General features: G+C 40.2%; 1 protein-coding gene across 1 annotated transcript in view; it reads left to right on the forward strand.

Moving 5' to 3' along the window:
- Positions 1–5188: 5188 nt before the first annotated feature.
- The window catches only part of DPH6 (diphthamine biosynthesis 6), a 119878-nt gene continuing 109759 nt past the window's right edge, over positions 5189–15307 (forward strand). Inside the window, exons 1-3 of the mRNA XM_084777899.1 lie at positions 5189–5373; positions 8637–8731; positions 11681–11874. Coding sequence (XP_084634025.1) covers positions 5351–5373; positions 8637–8731; positions 11681–11874 — 312 coding nt within the window. The 5' untranslated portion in view covers positions 5189–5350. The remainder of the gene's footprint in view (positions 5374–8636; positions 8732–11680; positions 11875–15307) is intronic.

The following is a 15307-nucleotide window of genomic DNA, read 5'->3' on the forward strand; positions in this document are numbered from 1 at the left end:
TGAAAGACTCTTAGACAAATTAGCAGCACGTGTAAAATTGTTATATGGCACAGATGTAATGCATAACCCTGAAATTTCCATTCGCATCTGAGCCGAATCACCTGTTAGAAGTTTCAAAAAGGTCAGATGTATTCCAGCTGAGAGTAGCATTACCAAATGCTCCTCCATTAATCATGGCCATTGCTGTTGGCATCCTCAAACACTGGGAAGACGGCACGAGCCTGCTTCCAAACCTCTGGGCACAGAGAATGATAGTTCCCCTGTGGTGCTGATAAAGGTGAAGTGTCCCCATAAGGCGGCGGTGCCAGTTCCGAGGCACGCCAAGATGGCGGATTATCTCGTTTGGGCGCGGCCTCTTCCGCCTTCTTCCTCCTCCTACCCTCCTCGTGCTGTTTCTGCGAGAGCGACTCCATTTTTAGCATGAGTCTCTCAAGTCTTTAGTTTTCAGCAGCCCTTTCTGAGCCGCCCTGATCAGACATGACGAAGAGTTTCCCACTTTTAAAGGGTCTCCGAACGTCGCCCGCTTTACCGCGGACTGAAAAACTTGTCTCAACAACCTGAGAACCCTCCCCCGCTCTACCTCGGACTGAAAAACTTGTCTAATTGTAGTTTGTGAAATCCGAGCATAAGCTCCCCAATGGTAATTTACCTGATTTGCAGTAAATTGACCTTGACTTGTTAACAAATCAAAGGTCCAATCCCTCTGTTCAGGGGTAAGTGCAAGGGCATTGGCCCGAGCCTGTGTTTGAGCGGCCTCAAACCACAGGGCTCTCCATTCTATGTATTGGCCCATATCTGAAGTGCGGCCTTGCCAATCAGAAGGAGTTAGGGCACCAGTGCCAATTCTTTCTAACATTACCAGGGTGAAATTTGCATTAACCCCATATTTGCGAACAGATTCAGCCAAGTCCTTTATTAGATTGAACTCCACTGGAGCATGGACTCGACCCCCGTTCTCTGTTTCAAACACAGGAAAAAAACTATGTAATTTTTTACGAATCTTTTCCGGCCAGAAGGAAAATCCAGACTGCAGTTCGTAGGGTGGAGGAGCAGTGGGTGCCACCCTGCGAGATAAATTGAGGGAGGGTTGTTTATTACCCTCTCGTTCATTAAGGTGGTATCTCTCTTCCTCATACCTGATTGCCTCTTCCTCTAATTCGGCTTCTTCCTCCGAATCAGGAGTCTCATTGTCAGAGGTATTAAAGCTTGTAGAGCTATCAATATTCAGTGCCTCAAGATCCTTTAAAGGATAAAACCTTTGCGATATTTTTCTCGGCGGTAAACTAGGTCCTGAGGGGGGTCGCACTCCTTTTACAGGAGGGTCCTGAGCTTTTTTCTTTTTACGGGCATTCTTCTTCCCGCCCGCTTTTTTCTTTTTACGGGCATTCTTCTTCCCGCCCGCACCCAACCTCTCACTACGTTCGGTTTCTGACATGCTATCCTGAACTTCTAGGGCTACCTGTCCTTCATCTACTGCCCTCTTGACAATTACGGCAGTAAACATTACAGCTAGAATCAGCCCAAGAATTTCAGAAATATGCATACCTCTCCGAACTTACCAACCCTGCAGTTCTGAATCCTCCCTGTAGTCAGGGGCTCTCCGAAGGTGCTGACAATGGTGTGGTCTTCCCGGGTTTCGGCACCATATGTGGCTAGCGTTACCGTCTCGTCAGCAAGAACGACGCTGCACACACAAACAGGATCCTTCTGTAGTAAAGCTTTAATGCCTCTTGAGAGGAAGAGCATAAGCTTACAACACGAAAAACGGAGACAGAGAGAGCAAACAGCAGAAACCCCTCCCTTATATAGGAAACTGTCCTCCGCTTAGGACGTGTCAGTCCCTGATTGGCTGTTGCTCATCGGGCGAGATGATGCCACGGGAGAGGCAGAGCACAACGAGTGGAAAATCCCTTCGCACATGCGCAGATTAGTTGTTTGTCAGCGTGGGACACAGGGTGTCAGCGCCATCTTGTAATGGCGAATGTAGGCGCGGCTTCCCACAGGACACTTCATTAGGAGGAAAGCGTGGATCTGGGAACCAAAAGCTGAAGTTAACACTGACCAAGAACCTACTGAGGATGCTTGTTCTTTGCCTCTCAAGTTTAATAAAAATATTTTTATCCCAGTCTTCAAAGAGGGCTGAGCAAGGACTCATTGAACTTCAAAATACATATTCACTTTAAGTAGTCGGCATGCAAGGATCTTCAAGCTGGAGTACTTGATTATGAGGAGGAATGAGGCTTCTCAATATACTGGGGATAAATTCACCCACATATGGAAGCCTTGGTGTTCTTGTCCCGTTGTACCTTTGTAATGACACATATATTATGCCAATATTGAAAGGAGCCTATTGCACAATGGTTGAGACCCACTGGGAATGGGAGGTAAGCCAATGAGACAGACACGCTTAAGTGATTGCTGAGGATGAGGGGAAGATGGAGTGACTAGAGAATGAAGCATGTACTAATGAGGACTGGCTGAGAGAAACTGTAAGGACAAGGGCTGCCGTTTCTCCAGCTCAGCTCCATTTTCACAGGTTAGTCTTAGAAAGAGGGGATTACAGGCATCATGGAGCAGCTATGTCACCACCACTCTTAGGAACAGTTTTAGGTTCTCTGGATGCTGTGCTTTTACATCCATTAACCAAGACTGCACCAGGTCAAACTTTTCCTGCACTATTTTTAGTTAGCACAAGAACAAATGAGATACTAGCACTAAGTCACTGTAGCTCAATACTCAGTTCTTGTAATGAACAACATTTACTTAGGGCAAAGGTTTGTAAAAAACAAAAACAAAAAACAAAAACAAAACCAACCAACCAAACCAAACCAAACCAAACCAACAACCAAACAAACAAAAAAGAAGATACAACTGGCACTGGTATTGGTCAACTAGGTTGTCAGAACTTTGGTTGAAAGTTTTGAGAAAAAATTTTCAAAGGGTAAAATGTACAATACAAAGAAAGGATAACATAAAGTTGGTAGGAAGAAGTTGGAAAACCCTCTAAAAACTGGTTGACCTTGGTAAATAGCATCTACATATTATCCGTTTATTTATAGATAAATCTTAGTATATTTACACTATAATAATGTTTTGATAAGTATATAATAATATGAGGCTAAACAGAGAGAAATAAACATAATCCTTATTATGTATCCTTAGAGAAAGCAACTTATTTTCTTACTGCTCTTGAAAATTAGCAAGGAAGAAAATGAAATGGTAGAAAATACAAAATGAGTCTTGAGGCACATTACATTTATTTCATCAAGACATGTAACATGTTAATTGCTGACAACTTACACAACCTTCTAAAATTAAGGGTAAACAGCCAGACTAACATTCCTGGTACTGCACTTATACGTCATGGCCTTTGCTGACCCTAGATAACTAGGCATCACCTTGGCCATCCAATTTGTCTTCCTCTCTCACCAACATAACCTCTCCATTGGTAAGAATAACCTCTCCATACCTGTTTGAAGATGTACATGCTTCTCCTGTCTGTATCTTTTAAGTCCTATACTATTCTAACCACCTTTCAGTCTAATGGGCTCAAGTTCCAATGATTTGCCCATATGTATTTCATAAACTGTTATTTTCAAACCTTGATATCCTGTATTGTTAGGGTTCTATTTGTGTGCTTCATCTCTAACCAGACACCAACATCTCAAATACTTAACTGATTTGGCAAATACTTTTAATCATAGAATTTTAACAGAGATGATTTTAAATACTGATACTCATATGCAAATTACCAATGCCAATAGTGTCTCATACCAACTGTTTTGAGCCAATACAAGCATTGGTGAAACTGAATGCTCACGTGCATCTGACACAATCTGAGGTGTCTTACACTTTCTAAAGTTTATGCCATTGTTACTATTTGTCATGGCTTTCTTTAGCAACCCATATCTATCTGTTCAATTGGCTCTGTTTTTAAAACAGAACTGTAATCTTTTCATTACTTACCAAACTCAGCATCTTGTGTTTAGATCCCATCATTTTTCTTGGATCATTAAAATAGGTTTCTTGACTAATAGCTGTGTTCTCAGCACTGCAGTGTTATAAAAACCTGTGCTACAAAGTGTGAAATCAGCCCGAACACCTTCTATGATCTTCCCTCTCTCCCATGAAGACTTCATCTTCCATTACTCTATCTGGTTACTCTTTTTCAGTTACAGTAATCTGCCCAGGGGTTCACAACCTGCCATGTCCTGCCACCGGTCTTCAGTTAAAACCAAATTAAAAGTAGAAATCATAGATTTATGCAATGATATATATATATATATATATATATATGTGTGTGTGTGTGTGTGTGTGTGTATGATCACACACACATACACACACACACACACACACACACACACACACACACACACTCAAGGATATATATCTTAAAGTCAGGTTAAATCACCAATAAGGCCTACCTGGAAATTCTGCAAATAGTTTTGTATTTTTTTTTTCTCTCTACCTGTGATAATTCCCCACCTTTTTGGGGGGAGAGGGTACAGTATTTTCTACCCTTTAACATATAACTCCTTTTTAAGCTGTATAGTGTATCACCTGCTTCCTTTACCCCCACACAAGCTAATTGTTCTCGGGTGTGGTTAAGGGAGGGTGGTCTGTATTGTACCAGTTGATTCCAGGAACTCCAGTCTCTAGTATATTCAAAACACTGAATAATTACTGGCGAATGTATTTGAAATTATATTTTCTTTCTGGTTCTGGAGTGCAAATTTTTCAGTTCTGTATCGGGAAAATACTAAAAACAGTACAGGAGTCCTAGGTCCTATAGCCTCTTCGATTGAATGGGCAGAGATGCAAGTCTCAGAGGTGAAAATGTTCAGGAATTACTGGTTTCTTGGCTGATTGTTTCTTGGAGCTGATGAAGAACGGAGAGAGGCTAAATCCCCTTACGAGGGCAGTGTTTCAAAGGTCAGCATTTGTGCCTTTGACTTTGAACCGGCTACCCAGGCAATCCTAGCACCCTCAAGCTGCTTAACAAGGACTGTGCCCTTTCCCCTGGAGCGTCACTGCCCTTACTTAGGTGGTTAGGCTATGCCTAACCTTCCGCCTGCCCCACCCCCACCTCCCTCCATCCCCACGCGCCACCTCCTCCGGCTCCCGCTGCTCCCAGACCAGTATATCAAGGTAGCAGGGGATAGGTGCTGAGACGACCCACCCTCTAAATCCGGGTGTTCAGCAAGGTGCCGGAAGGGAAAGTAGGCTTGGTCGCGGACAGGCAGCACAGTAGACAACCCGTGCAAGGACCCGCGCTTGTCAGTCGAGCCGCCACGGGACGGGACGGGGCCTGGCGTCTGTGCTTACAGCACGCACGCGCACTGTGCCCAGCATGAGGGTCGCGGCCCTGATCAGGTAATGAGGAGGGGGGGGCCACCTCCCTGTTCCTGGGCGAGGCCAAGTCCTGACTAGGCCATAGTAAAACGCCTCAGAAGCGGCTTCTCGGGGAGCCGCGTGGGCGGGTTGCTGATCCGGCTACCGGAAGAGGCGGGGCGATCTACTGTTCTCGGCCCCTCTGGTCCTGGCAGGCGCCTCCTCTCTGGCATTCTAGGCAAAGGCGAACTGCTGTTGATGCCAGGGTTCTCAACTCTGGGCGCAAGCTCACCACGCCTGTTGGATTTTTAATCGTTCTGAACTTTGAGAGATGCTGTTAATTTCATTAACTTGTTTCCGTATTTTTTGTCCTCTAGTTTCCTTCAGTCTTAGAGATCTCTCCCCTAGGCTATCTCTGGCCTGACCCCTCCCAGAAATGCTACCTCTCTCTCACCTCACATCCCACATCCCTAGCTTGGCAGGGATGGCCATGGGGTCCCTAGATGGCTTGAGATTGCTTGGCTCATATGTGTTAAATACCTGCAATGGAACTCAAGCTGCTGACGTATATTCCCCTCCTGGTGGAGTTGTAACTGTGCTAGTTTTATGCCAGATGTTATTGATGTCGTTGCTTTGGAGCCCAAGTATTTACCCTACTGATCCGTACTTACAAAAGTAGTTTGAAGTCTACAGTAACTTATTTAGAAGTCCAAGGTACCACAGCCGATAAGCATACCTAGCCCGTATGGTGAGATGACAGAGACACGCTAGCAGTAATAAAAAGTTTTTCCCCCTTCCATTTATTTATTTAATTACTTTACATCTGCATCTCAACCCCTCCTCTCCTTCCAGGTTCACCCCCAACACCCCTCATCCCGTTCTCCCTCTCCTTCCTCCCAGGGAAGGGGAGGCCCCCAGTTGGTATCTCCTTGGTCCACCTTGGTATCTCAAGTCATGGCAGAACTAAGCACATCCATTCCCACTGGAGAGTGACAAGACAGCCCAGCTAGGGCAAAGTAACCCAGCAGTAGATAACAGGTTCAAAGACAGTCCCTGCTCTTCTTGTTAGGGGACCCACAGGATGACTAACCTGCACAACTGTTACATATGTATAGGTGGGGTGTCTAGGTTCAGTCCATGCAAGCTCTTTAATTGGTGGTTCAAACCCATGGGCCCAGGTTAGGTAACTCCATAGGTTTCTCTTGTATCCTTGACCTCTTGGCTCCCTCCATCCTTTCTCCCACTCTTCCACAGAACTCCTAGAGCTTCGCCCATTGCTTGGCCTTGGGTCTCTGCATCTGTCTCCTATCAGCTGCCAGATGAAACCTCTCAGAAAAAACAGTTATGCTAGACTCCTGTCTGCAAGCATAGCAGAGTATCATTAATAGTGACAGTGGTCAGACCTCTCCATGGGGTAGGTCTCAGAGACAAAGTTTAAAGCCCTCAAATATATTGCTTCTTGAGATTTAGACCATAGAAAAGTGTGAGTTCCATTACATTGCTACAATCCCATTGTGCTAGCACAATGAAGCATACACAAACATTTTTGTTTAATGACCAAGGTAACTGATGCTAGTTGACAGTGTTTTTTTTTTTTTTGTTGTTTCTTGTTTTTTTTTTAGAGACTCTTAATAAGCCATATTTCAGTATCTCTGTAGTGACAGGAAATGCCAGTTCTGGTAAATTTCATGCCATTTAAGGAAATATAATGAAGTACTCAAAGGGGGGGTGAGCTTTCAAGGTCAAAGAATCTGAAAGATGCTAATGATGTTACTATCTTCTGATAACTCCACAAAGCTGCTAACTACAGAAGGCAGGTACAGTGTTCCTAGGTACTCATGGGAGAGTGCTTTCAGGACCCCCATGGATACCCAAATCCTTAGTAACCAAGTCTCTGTTTAAAATGATATGTAGAACCTACATCCATATGCTTTAAGCTATCTTTAGATGCCATGATGCGTATAATATAAAATGCTACATTAATAGCTGTTATATCGCATCATTTAGTGAATTAACAAGAAAATAGTTAACATGTGCAGTACAGATGTCTGCCCCTGAACCAATCTTGATTTATAATGGGCTGAACCCATAGATGTGAAATCCACAGCAGGGTTGACAGAGGGCTGACTGTTCTTCGCTGCCTTGTGGAGTTGTAAGAAGAGAGGAGAGTCATTAGCATCTTTGTGATTCTTTAACCTTGAAAGAGTACTCTCTCTGAGTACTCCAGTACTCCATGTTCTAGAGAACACAGCTTGGGAAATACTTTGAAACCATACTTATAGAGTTGACGTATATTAAACCATCAGTTTAAGTAATGATTCACCCTTGAATCTTTAACATATAAGACATTGCTTGTTTGTCTCTTGTTTTGGGGAAACGTAGTAATAGGATCCAATAGAGAAGGTTATGAAGACAGACCTAGGGCATATCTGAAAAGAGGGATCCTGGGCTTTTTAATATATATTCCTTACCCTTTGCATTCTCTTCCTCCGGAGGAATCTGCAGTGAAGTTGTCTAGACAGTGATGGCCAAGGTATTAAATATACTAGTGATTGACTATTGATGTGTGTCAGCATTTGTATTTTCATTGTATAGACTTTAGAAGCAAGTATATCACAGTCTATTACACGATTTTGATTTAGATATTTAATATCATCGTTTGATGGGGATTGGTAGCCAACAGTTTGGTTTCATATAGTTGGAACAGATTAAAAAATGTTTTACTTTATGTGTTTTGCATGCCTGTATATCTGCACACCTCGTGCTCCTGGGAGCCAGAAAAGGGTATTGGATGCCCTGGAACTGGCATTTCAGATGGTGGTGAGCTGCCGTGTGAGTGCTTGGGATTGAAGCCAAGTCCTCTGGAAGAGGAGCCAATGCTCTTAACCACTGAGACATCTATGTAGCCCCTAGATTTTTTTTAATTAAAAACGATCATCTGAGGAATATATGAAATAAGTATTTAACTAGGGTATCATTTTGAATAAATTATGTGTACAGCACTTTTCCTCATCTTTCATAAAGCCACTGTCGGAAATATATCTTGTTTAGGACTTCTGTATTGTAAAGGCATGTGATTTGATAAATTCCCAGAAGTAGCAACCTTAGACATTCAGATTTATGTACTCAGTTTTCTTTCTCTTTATAAATGTGTGTCTTGCTGCACTGCAATTGTGAAGCAGTCCTTCATGGAGTCTGAAAAGCAGAGTAATAATGTGCTTGATTTTGATGTCCGTTGATTCTGTGCTTAATGGTGATCAGGAGCCTGATGTTCATACCCTTCTTCCCACTGACTTGTTTTCCAGTGGTGGGAAGGACAGCTGTTACAACATGATGCAGTGCATTGCTGCAGGGCATCACATTGTTGCATTAGCAAATTTAAGACCGGATGAAAACCAAGGTAAGTGTGTGACTTTTTTGGACCATTGTCTAAACAGTTGCAACTCAACTTCATTATAGCAGGTCAGTAGGAAACAGCCTGATGCCCCATTTGTTCTTAGTTTATGATATGTGAATGCTACTATTAAAAAGATGCCCGTAGGTATCTTAAATGTAGTGAAGCATATAAGGCTTCCCTTTGCACCCTCCAATAGATTATGAGCCTCTTGAGAGGGAGATGTGGTAACTCAGACTTCGCTGTGCGTGCTGAGTGCTTGTCAGCCCTTGAGTGCTCTGGACCTGTACGAGGTGCTCGCTCACAGTTTATTGAACTCATTTGAATTAGCTGGTTTACTTCGGTATATTTGAATAATTTTGAAAGTGATGTGCAAAGATGGAGATTGGTAGTATTTTATAGGAAGAAAGGGAACTGGCTTACAAAGATGTGGAGGTAAGTTTATACTTTAGGATTTTATTCTGGGCTCTGGTGATGAGTGAGCTAGGTTTTAGAAGTACGAGTTTTTTGAGAAGGACTGTAGTTCTAACTTAGAATATGAGAAAAGTCTTTGAAGATGGTAGGACTGCTGCGGCTTTTATTGTACAGAAGCAGCCAACTCCCTTACCAAGTGTGCTGTAGCGGAGACCCTGTCCATCCTTTGCATCCAGTTGGGTGAATGAGTCCTTTCAGGTCTTGATAATTACCAGGTGTAAAAGAGTGTACGTGTTTATGTTCATCGAATGTACAGTGTACATATAAAGTAATTTCCCTCCCTTGAATTTCTTGTGTCTAGTTTTCACCATGAGTTATTAGTTTATTGCATACAAGATCATTATTATATAATGTCCCATGTGTTCGTTTTGCTGGCAGAAGAGTAAAATGAAAAGCAAGTATATTGTTTAAATTGTACTTACTAATAGAATGGGAACATTTATTAGAATATTGTTATATGAAAGATTCAATAATAAATGCAATTAGAATATTATGAATTAAAAATCAGGGACTATCAGCTGATGCTCGGTAACTGGTGTAAAAGAGCATAGATTGTTATGAGCCAGTAGACGGACAGGGTTTGATAATATTGACTTAAAGTCAGCAGCAGGATGTTGGAACTGTTGAATGAGTTACTGAATGTTTTTTTTCTCTTTAAATGCACTGAAAGCAACCTCACTCTCACTGAGGAATGCATGGCTCCACTGAAGAGCAAAGCTGTGTATAATATATTCACAACTTAATCACGCTTTTCACAGTATGGGTTTTTAGAAGGTACTCTGGGAAAGAATTTGCTCCCATCAATGAGAATAATGTGCAGTTGTCATAAAATTTACAGAGCCATCCCTTTAAGTCTGTAGTAGGAGCTTTTGTGGTGTGTTAATTGAAGTGCTTTAGGCCACAGTAGAGCCTTTGGGTTTTGTTTACTCTCACACCAGTCGCCGCTGTGTAGCTTCCACTAGTGAAGTTGTATTGTGGTAGGGACTACACGGAGCCCTGATGAAAATATGTCGGCTTTTGAAGCCGTTACAATGTTTAGTATTTGTACTAATTCTTCCTATGATGCTAAAGTTTCTTTCAATATATCGATTTGGACAATATCCTTTAATAAAAATATATTAAGACTTACTCTACCATGGGACGAAGGTAGAGTGAAGTTTTAGGGTGATGTGAGGAATCTCGGTTTCATGCTGGGGTGAGGAATGGGCTTAGAGTGACGGTGTGAGTATTGCTTTGTAGGAAGCCAGGCAGCTGTGGGCAGATCTGATGAGCCAAAATGACGGAGCTCAGGATGATGCTACTGATTATTGAAAGATATTTACACAGTTATTCATTCCCTTTAATAGAGTGTTTCCACATTTGAAAATATACATGGACATATGTGTCTGTCAAAATTATTTTTCAGTCTATTATTTTGAAACTTAACATAATGTATACAGTTTCAATAGCACTAAATATTACTCTCAATGTCATTTCTCCTGTTCTTTCCTGTATGAGATGTAAGTGGTATGCGGATCATTTTGAGAGGTCACTCATACACTGTCCTGTTACTGGAGGAACTGAAACTATATTAGTCTATGAAAATTTTCAATAAAGCCATTTCTTTAGAATAATTTACCTAGCTTATTTGATATGTAATCTCTTCCCCCCATCTTTTAAATATTAATATCTTAGAGGGTTCGTATTTTGAAGAACATACTTTGGAAAATGCATACCATTTTATTCTGTGACTATAATATAGTTCTTAATCTATTACAAATAATGCTGTAATGAATGCTTTACCCATAATGCTATGTGTGGAACTTGAAGACAATTGGTAGTTGTATCATTGATTAGATACAGTCATCATGTTTCCAAACATATTTGCAACTGTTCTAACAACATTAAATTTACATGTATCTGCTTTCTTGATGTATTGATTTAAAACATACCAAGTATATCTAACTTTTTCTGCCAAATATGTATCACTTAGTAAGCAGATATTTATTTTAAAATTTTTATTGAAAGTCTAGATGGCACTGGATGTGTGGTTCATGCCTGTGATCCCAGCACTCAGAAAGGCAGAGGCAGGCAAATCTCTGTTGAGTTCAAGGCCAGCCTGGTCTACAAAGCAAGCCTAGGACAGCCAAGGCTACACAGAGAAACCCTGCCTTGAAAACAAACAAAAAGTCTAGATGACTTTGAGTAACCTGAATGAAAATTAATAATTTATTGGATGCATTACTCTTATCTTTGAATATATATCATTTTAAAAATATAAATGTAATTCTGCTGATGATTATAAGCACAGATGACTAGTGTGAATTAAATTTAGCTGTGGCCAAATGGGCAATGCTTACATATTATTGCACCTATCAATGCAGGAAGATATGGGATGTTTTTAAACTTAGTGTTGACTATTCTTCAAGTAGTACAAGCTCCTTCTTAAAGTCTGTTTGTTCTACTCTGTCTTACTAATCATTTCTACTTTAACTATTACAGTGGAGTCAGATGAACTGGATAGCTACATGTATCAGACAGTGGGTCACCATGCCATTGACCTGTATGCCGAAGCAATGGCTCTGCCCCTGTACCGCAGAACCATCAAAGGAAGGAGCTTAGACACAGGAAGGATGTATACCAAATGTGATGGTGATGAGGTTGAAGATCTCTATGAACTATTGAAACTCATTAAGGTATGTAGAGTAACTTTTTATCCTTTTGAACTTTGTAACTTTTATTTACTGAGTTAATCAATATTAAATAATTTGCAATTGTTTGTAGCCCAACTATTCTTTCAAAGAATATTTTATTTTATTTATTATTTTAAAGAATATTTTGTTTTGGGTATAGAATGTAACAAAAAACTTGTTAGTATGTTTTTATATTAGATTATGTCAAAATAAGACTTTGGGTATAGATTTGCATGTAGGCTTGTCGTGTGATATTTTTCAGTATTTTTTATTAAATTTTATGTGTATGTGTGTTTTGCCTGCATGTATGTTCGCCATGTATGTACCTGGCACCTACAGAAGCCAGGAAAAGGAATTAGATTCCTTTGAACTAGAGTTAAAAATGGCTATAAACCAGCATGTGGGTGCCAGGTACCAGTGCACGTAACTGCTTATCCATTTCTCCAGCTCCCTTGTCAAATGATACTTCTTTTTCTTCAGAGTATTAGAAAAAATAACATTCACTCTTCTTTAACAAATTCGTTTGGAATCCCTACTGAACAACTTGATGAGTCCTGTTTGTTGATTAGATTACTTTTTTTTTTTTTTTGGTTTTTCAAGACAGAGTTTCTCTGTGTAGCCTTGGGTGTCCTAGACTCACTTTGTAGACTAGGCTGGCCTCGAACTCATGGCAATCTGCATGCCTCTGCCTCCCAAGTGCTGGGATTCAAGGTGTGCGCCACCATGCCCAGCCCATTTACACTTTGTAACACAAGAGTAAGAAAAAGAACAGATAAAGAACATGGCTAATGTTGAAGAGTGCCATAAGAAGGAGTGTAGTGATGCCTGGGTGATAGCACCTGATCGCAGGAGCCAGCCAAAGCATGTACTGCATGTGACAGTTAGTGACGGTCAGTGAGCTCTCTCAGATATGGACACCAGAAGGAAGTCAGATGCTGAGCTCTGCGTAAATCTGCCTGACTTATGAATTAAATATGCCACTGGATGTATTGCTTTGTTGTCCATCATTCATTCATGAATAGTTTCAGCACACAAAATTTTGGGGAGAAATGTGGGCTCATCTATCTAGTAGAAACTACCCTTAGTAAATGTTAATGGAGATTATATTGAACAATCATTCTTGCATTCTCATTAATAATCAACTACTTCATATTCAGCTACTTTGGTATTCATCCCTAAATACAAGTGTTTATTCAGCAGCTATACATAGTTCATATAAGGCATACTGATAGGGAACTTGTCAGGGTGTACTGAATATCTTAGTATTTTTACAGGGGAAAGAAAGAAAATGTTATGTCCTTTCCTGTACCATTGCATTTCTTTACTCCTTAGGGAAGGTGAACCTGCGCCCAAGTTTTGTAGTGAACATTTCCTAATCTCAAATAATTGATATTAATCAAAGCTTTATACTGTTTCATAATTTTGATGAAGAAAAGATACCTAAGTATGTTTAAGTCACTTGATTAAAACAGTTTCTATTTTGTATGTCAGAGCATTTTTTTTTCTTAAAAAGAAGTACAGGGAGCTATTGTTTTGTACCTTGCTATTCAGTCCCAGAGCATCCAAAGTGAATGCCTTGTGGAAGCTGTCATTGGAAGCCCTGTATTCCCTCTAACTACTGTGTCCTCCTAACAAGAGCGGAGGGCGAGACTTTTGCGCCCAGTGGTTGTCTCTCAGGAAAGGTGCAGTGAACAGTGCACACTTGGAGATGCAGAAACCAAATACAGATCTTGTGTTTTCACATTTATTCTTCAGAATACAGTGAAAATGAATATTAACATTTCAATATAAATCAATATTACAAAATGGTGGAATTTGCACTAGAAATAATTGGATTGCTTAAAAATCACAAACGTGGTAACTTTGGAGAAACCCTGTGATAATAACAGCCATCCAGGCATGGGGACGATAATAAATTACTAATCAGTTTAATTAAAAGTGAGCAGATTAGTAGTAATTAAGAAGAAATCCCCTTTCTCTCTGTGCTGTCTTTGGAGAAATGGATGCTTTGCCATTATCTTCATAGTAACCGTCAATTATGACATAAATTAATGCTAATGTTAAATCTTGACAACTTCTGCTTTGGAATTTCATACATGATAATTATAACTATAGTTGAAAGAGATGTTATCAAGTTGTCTGGGACTAAATAGTTCCTTCTTTTCCTGTGTAAAAATATTAATTTTACTATAGGATATTTTAAAGGCATCAATATCAGAAATATATTACTTTTATGAAAGAAGTTGTATAGCTAGGCTTTTAGAGTTAAATGCATTTGTGAGACCCTAGTACAAGGGTTCCAGCAGAGGTCTCATATTCTAATGAATAACTGAGCAATTGTGGACAAAAAAGTAACTGAGAAAGGCTGTAATTTTCCAAGTTTGTCTTAACTTGCTCTAAGCAAAAATAAAAATAAAAAATTTAAATAAAATTAAATTAAAAAACCCCAAAACAAAACACAAAAAACCAAACCAACCAACCAACCAAACAAAAAATGTATTTTAATCTTTTGAGTGCTAATACAGTAGTGGAAGCCCCTGGACTTACTGTTTTCACTGTTTATTCCTAACATGTTACACTTTTGTAAGTTTTACATATGTCGTCCCATTATCTCCATTTCAGTGGACTCTTTAAGAAACTTCTTGATGGCAGTCCTTTCAAATTCTTATACTTTGTATTTTGCACCACATGTTTTACTGATCACTAACAAATGCTTTTCCTGTAACTCTTCCATAATTAGTTAATGACAGAATATCTCTTTGAAAGCTTGTCTCTGATTATAACCTCATAGTCTAAATGAAAACCATTGACTATAGGGTGTTCCTCTGCCTGTAGTGACTGGATTAGAAATGACTTAGTCTTAACAGAACAGAGCCAGTGGTGATTGGCAGAAATTGAGCTCCTCCACTTGCCAGGCGAAATGTATGACTATGAGACACAGACATTTAGTAGCCCTTTCCCATTTATTTATTTATTTATTTATGTATTTATTTAGAAAGGGAAATACTTAATGTCAAATTTGACAGGAAAAAAAAAAAGCAGAGCCAGTAGACGTAGAGTATAAGGATGGCTCTGGGAATCCTCTTTCATTATTTGTTTGATAATTTGCTCTTTTTGATTTTTCTTCATACCCCCTTTACCCCCTTAATGCCTAGTCAGAAATTACACCTTGTAGACTGAATCTTTATCTAACTTCTATTTTCTCAAATATATTTCATATCCGTGTCATTTGTAAAGACAAGATGTACCTTGATGGACCAGAATGGGCATGACCTCCTATTCCCATCTCTTTGGGGGGGGGGGTATGCGTGTGTGTGTGTGTGTGTGTGTGTGTGTGTGTGTGTGTGTGTGTGTGTCTGGGTGTGTGTGTCTGGGTGTGTGTGTCTGGGTGTGTGTCTGTGTGTGTGTATCTATGTTTGTCTCTGTGTTTGTCTCT

Source organism: Acomys minous (assembly GCF_964271855.1).
Source record: "Acomys minous genome assembly, chromosome: 3".
Classification (NCBI taxonomy): Eukaryota; Metazoa; Chordata; class Mammalia; order Rodentia; family Muridae; genus Acomys; species Acomys minous.